Here is a 6,956-nt window from a genome sequence, read left to right as displayed (position 1 = left end):
TGCAAAATGTTGCATTAACAACTTTATAAACTTAATTTTTTATAGAAGATTTGTTTTTATAGGACAATTTTTCAAATAGTATCCTATAAAGTTGTTAATGGGACGTTTCATATTAAAAGTGTCTTAAAAAACTTATTACGATGTTAAAAATGGTCATATAAACTTATTACAACGCCTTTAGATAGGTCATCTTCCCTAGGTTTTAATACAGGCGTTACTGCCAAAAACCCTTGTGGTCATGGAGTTTCACATACACCGACTCCAGACAGTTTATGGTTGCTTGAGAATTAGTCGATAGGTGTAAACTGACTCGTATATCGGTACGTACACAGAAAAAGCTCGACATCTGTATATTGCAACTTCTTGTTATTGTTTGTATAGTGTAGGGAGTTTTAGCACATAGATTATAATCAAAGTAGGCCAAAAGCAATTAGTTGATAACAAGTGACATAAAGTGAAACCTTCCCTCCATCTTTATTCTATTTAGTTGTAAAGCGTTCTTAGATCTACAACATGCATATAATATATATATACATTCATCACCTTCTCTCTCTGCACAAAACAAAGACATACATAAACACATATACATAAAATTGATGTATTTAAACCATAAAGGTGGTTCTTGATTGGTTTGAGCTTGGCTCCAAATGTCAAAAGCACCGGGAGGTCTCAGGTTCAAATCTAAGGAGGAATAAAAATCTCCATGTGAGCCAAGGAGATACAGATAGAGAGAGAGAGAGAGAGATTGATATGCATAACTTATATATACAGATACATATATATATAGAGAGAGAGAGAGAGAGTTCGTGTATATGCATAACTTATATATACAGATATACATATACATACATACGTATAAACAACACACACACATATATATATATATATATATATTCACATACATGTATGCATGTATGTGTCTCTGTGTATATGTATATATAGAGAGAGAGATATGCATAACTTATATATACATATATATAGAGAGAGAGAGAGAGAGAGTTTGCGTTGGGCTAATTAATTAAGTTGAGGAGATTAAAGAAAGAAGCAGCTGGTTATATATATATATATATCTCGCATGTTTGCTTCACGCAATCAGTCTTATTTGGGTGTTTGCTTCTTCGTGCCTTTAAAGTCTTCAACTTTCTCATAAAACACACCTATCAAACCCTAAACTCTCTCTCTCTCTCTCTTCTCACACAAACCCTAATTAATAACTACGTGACATTCAAAACTAAAACCCACATCAAAATGAGTGCAAATCCCAGCACTAGTCACACCGGTGGTGGTGGTGGTGGTGGCGGAAGTAGCTCCAGCGGTGGGCCATGTGGAGCTTGCAAGTTCTTAAGAAGGAAGTGTGTTGCAGGCTGCGTATTCGCACCATATTTCGATTCGGAACAAATAGGTACAGCCCATTTCGCGGCGGTGCATAAGGTGTTCGGAGCCAGTAACGTGTCGAAGCTCCTCCACAATATTCCGGTGCATAAGCGGCTGGATGCGGTGGTGACCGTATGTTATGAAGCTCATGCCAGACTCCGAGACCCTGTCCATGGCTGCCTTGCTCATCTTTTTGCCCTTCAACAACAGGTAATTTATTTCATCATCTCCTTCAATTCCTTAATTCTATTCATACACTTCTTTTATTCATATAAGAAGTTAAGATATGATCACATGTGATACGAGTGCTTAAACATATATGATCAATAAATACATCCAAAACGGATGTGGATGATTTGGTGAACATGACCAAATGTCACCGGAGAAGGTTGTCTGCTATGTGTCAGTCAACACTGACATAAGTTTAATCATATATGATTACATGTGTATATCACGAGTAATCATATATAATCTTGGAACTTTTCGTATTCTCGTAAATTGATGATCTTCTCATTTGAACATAACCATATATATATATATATATATATATATATCTAATTAGATTTCGTTTTTATTGGGAAGTAATTGGGCAAAAACAACGTTATTAGATTTTCACGCAACAAAAATGCCGTCCATTTATGCGTCCAGTTCAAAAGAAAACCACAGATATTTTGAGAAGTAAGAAACTAAACTTTTAGTATATATATATATATATATATATATACACTAATAAATCTATTCATTGACATAATTAATACAAATACAATACATTATTCATCAATGAATAGATAATATGTTCATTGATAAATATAATAATTGACAATATAGATACTTCGATAAAGTTAATATAATGTATATTCATCGATGAATATACGCTATAAAATTAATTTTTTGGTTCTTAAAACACATAACTTGCAATTCTCACAAGAACCATCCCGTCGTATAATATATCTATTTTGTAATATGTTTATAATTAAATTTTCATTTTATTTGGAATAAATTATATGATGAAAATAACTTTTATTCGATTTTGAACATAGGATAAAAACCATATTAGTTATATGATACAAAGTTCAGTAAAATCAGAAGGTTAATTACCGGCTAAGTTTGTACCACATAATGCATAGATAATCAAATGTTTACTAACACGACCAAATATAACTCTTTGATTTTCATGATGTGATAAGGTTATGTGCCAATATTGTGTATATATATATATATATATATATATATAATTATATATATTCTGTTCAACTAAAAACAATGGAAATCAATTTCTATACAATTTTAGGCGACAATAACATTTATCATACATTTTATTAGTGATACTATTGGAAATATGTGTCTATCATTTATTGGTAAGACATAATTTAAGGCTTCATTTTGTTAGAAACGTATTATTTGATTTTCATAAAACGAAAGTGTACGTATCGAATTTGTATGATATATATATATGAAATTATTGGTAACGAATTTACGTATAATTTAGAAGTTGTTTCATTGTATATGTAATAACATGGCCAAAGTAACGTTATATATATATATATATATAGAGACTTGAGATCATGTGAGACCAATTGTTTTTCATGAGACCCGTAGGACCAATTTATGTTCATTGATCAAATTTATGAATTAATGATCTAGTGGTTGCAAGGTGGCAATTTCGTAATTAGTGAGAAGTCTCATGGCGTTTATAAATGTTCAGATCTGACGATTGTAAATCTAATCCAAGGGTTGAGAATTGGTCTTACGGGTCTTACGAAAAACCATTGGTCTCACATGATCCCAAGTTTATATATATATATATATATATATATATATATAGGGTTGGGTTCACGTGAGACCAAAGATTTTTCGTGAGACCCGTAAGATCAATTTATTTCATTGATCAACTTTATAACCTAATGATCTAATGGTCTAAAGTTGCAAGATGACAATTTTGTAATTATTGAGAAGTCTCGTGCCGTTTATGAATGTTCAGATCTGACGATTATAAATCTAATCCAAGGGTTGAGAATTGGTTTCACGGGTCTCACGAAAAATTATTGGTCTCACATGATCCCAAGTCTATATATATATATATATATATATATATATATATATCATTTATATTAATATACATAAAATGAGTGAGGTTCAAAAAAATTGAGGAACACCTCGGTGATCGTTCATCTATACGGTATATATGCATATGTGTATACAATTAATTGAAGATGTTCTTGTGACTTCTATGTACATGTGCATGTTATGCACGTGTATATACGGGAATTGTTACTTAGAAATTACTTATATGTACATGTACGTACTAGAAAGATTACTTACAAATTACTTATATGCACATGTACATATTATGTATATGAATGGTTACAAAGGTGTTTCTCAAGGGTGTTTCTCAAGGGTGTTTCTCAGTTTTTCTGTTTTTTTAGCGGTTTTCCTATGAATCTGACCCTATATAGAATACATTTGCTATATATTCAGTTCACGATCAAAGTAATTTTGGCTTCGAGTATGTATGTATTCACGGTCTCACACACATTCTTAGTTTCTTACGCAATTGTATTTGATCTTTGAAATTACTTTTACAAAATGAGAACGTCATGCGTCGATGTTGTGTACGTATTTTTAATGGAAATATATTGTTTTTGTATTTGAAAATAAAATGTATAGGAAGAATACGATTAATGGTTTGGTCTTAGGAATGTTATAGTTGGTTAAAGTGACATGAATATATGCTGTTTTAGAAATACGTATTGATTTTATTGGAAAATGATGCAGTCACAATTAATCAATGGGTACGTACCCTTCTCTTTTACATGCATTAACATCATGTTCAATGGAATTCCATAACATTACAAGAATATCATGCCTCAATATCATATATATATATATATATATATATATATATATATATATAGGGTATATTTCTTTTACAACCTTGTGTATTTGTACAACCCTTGCAACCCAATTAATTGAGATATTTATAGAAGTGATGAAAGTTCATTTATTATGATTTGAATATTTATGGAATATAAATAGAGTTCATTAATTATGATTAATACTTTATATTAGGAAACAATCAAAACTTCTATGAAATCAGATATTCATCAAATGAATTGGACGGTTGAGATTGGGTTGTATTGGTTGCACAAATGTCAAAGGTTGTATAATAACCAACCTCTCTCTATATATATATATATATATATATATATATATCATTTGATGATAATGTGATTTCATAGAAGTTTTGATTGTTTCCTAATATATATATATATATATATATATATATATATCATTTGATGAATATGTGATTTCATAGAAGTTTTGATTGTTTCCTAATATAAAGTATTAATCATAATTAATGAACTCTATTCATATTCCATAAATATTCAAATCATGATAAATGAACTCTCATCATTTCTATAAATATCTCAATTAATTGGGTTGCAAGGGTTGTACAAATACACAAGGTTGTAAAAGAAATATACCATATATATATATATATATATATATATGTGTGTGTGTGTGTGTGTGTGTATAGGGGTTCATTCAAGGAAGAACTTAATAGTTTGTGGTAACCGTGAGATCCAATCTCAACCACAAATCAATAGATAAATTAGGAAATTTTGAATTTTGGTAAGTTTGAATTAGAATTTTAAATCAAGGACATTATAGGTATATTCTCTTCTCTCTTCTCTCTCCGTCCTCCGTCCTCCGGTGATACCACTGTGATACCTAAAAATATTGTCTATGTTAAATAAAAGATACATTGTGATATTCAATCATATATAAGATGCAGTGTGATAACACTGTGTTACATCTCCGATCGACCACACAAACGATCTCAATGTGATACCCAAGCACATATATGATGCATTGTGATACCATTGTGGTATCACCGGAGGGCGATGGCCAGAGGACGGTGGCCGGAGAGAGAAGAGAGGAGAGATGAGAGTTCTAAAATACCAAAAATATCATTGCATTAAAATTTAAATTCAAAATTACCAAAATTATAAATTTCCTAATTTATCTATTGATTTGTKGTTGAGATTGGATCTCACGGTTACCATAAACTAATTAGTTCTCATTTGATTAGGCCCATATATATATATATATATATATATATATGTGTGTGTGTGTGTGTGTGTATTCTGGTAAAACATAAATATTTTGATTTAAATTTAAACTTTGTTTTAATAAAAAAACGACACAACAAGTCAACAGTGTCCATCGTATATATATAGAGAGAGGGGGAGGAAGTTCCATTAGGTACCAGGAACCGTATATAGCGTCTCTTGTGTCCGTTTTCATGATGAATACGTCATGTGTCGCGTTATAGATAGTTCCCGAGTTTCTAATCAATATTAGAATTCTAACAGAATTTGCCCCTGAATATGTATATGAGGCATAATCAAATGAGAATTTCAAATATTGTGATTACCGTAAGAACTTTTACTTCAAAATATTATTTCACATGTTTTTCTTTATCTAATACTAGAATTTAAGATATTGATTAATATTTATTTGTTTTACATGTACTTGATTCATAATGTAAAATATTTTCACATTTATTTTAGTGAACACAAACACGTATGAAAGTTTCACATTCTAAAACAAGTACATTTGAAACAAATAAATGTTAAGCCTTAGATATAAAAAAAAACAATTATGTAAAATAACACATGATGTATGGTTCTCATGCTTATCACAATTTTGTAGGTTTTAACACAGATATACATAAAAGTAATTTGTCTAGTATGCACATATGCATAATATACGTACACGTGCATAGAAACCATGAAACTTTTTCAATTACTTTTATGTACATGTGCATATCATACATATGTATGGTTATTAGAGTTTTCCTCGAAATTCCTTTTTTTGTGGTTTGCTCTGAACTAGTATATATGAAAATAGGCTAATGATTGTGTGAGAAAGAGAGTTAAAGTGAGAAGCATAAGAAGAGATCTGAACCATTGATCACTTTTAATCTCAAACTCACCCATGAACCAGCGCTTGATACGAGGATTGATCCGATGCATTTCATCCTAATATGCATCTAAGGGTGGAGATCTCTTCTTACCGGAATCTAACCCATATGTATAAGCGAATGATTGTATGAGAATGAGAGTTGATGAAAGAAGTGTAAAAAAAAGATCTAGACCCTTTATCACTTTTAATCTCAAACATACTCATGAATCGCGCTTGAGATCGGATTGATTCGGCTCACCACGGTGCATCTTATCCTAATATGCATCCAAAGCTAGAGATTCCTTCTTATGTTTCTCATATTAACTCTCTTTCTCATAGGAATCCAACCACATACACACACACACACATATATATATATATATATATATATATATATATATATATATATATATATGAACTTGGGATCATATAAGACCAAGGGTTTTTCGTGAGACCCGTAAGATCAATTCTCAACCCTTGGATTAGATCTACAATATGAACATTTATAATCATAAAATTGCCACGAGACTTCTCAATAATCACAAAATTGTCACCGTGCAACTTTAGGCCATTAGATCATTAGCTTATAAAGTTGATCAATGAACATAAATTGG

At 30.7% G+C, this 6,956-nt stretch overlaps 1 protein-coding gene across 1 annotated transcript in view; it reads left to right on the top strand.

Annotated features, from left to right (window-relative positions):
* Window positions 1-1,248: 1,248 nt before the first annotated feature.
* LOC112521699 (LOB domain-containing protein 18-like) overlaps window positions 1,249-6,956 on the top strand; it is an 11,350-nt gene continuing 5,642 nt past the window's right edge. The window contains exon 1 of the mRNA XM_025130693.1: window positions 1,249-1,584. Coding sequence (XP_024986461.1) covers window positions 1,249-1,584 — 336 coding nt within the window. The remainder of the gene's footprint in view (window positions 1,585-6,956) is intronic.

This window comes from Cynara cardunculus (assembly GCF_001531365.2).
Source record: "Cynara cardunculus var. scolymus isolate 2C chromosome LG 11, CcrdV1, whole genome shotgun sequence".
In the NCBI taxonomy this organism is placed as follows: domain Eukaryota; kingdom Viridiplantae; phylum Streptophyta; class Magnoliopsida; order Asterales; family Asteraceae; genus Cynara; species Cynara cardunculus.
The sequence above is the reverse complement of the archived record's forward strand: the minus strand, read 5'-3'. Positions and strand labels throughout refer to the sequence as shown.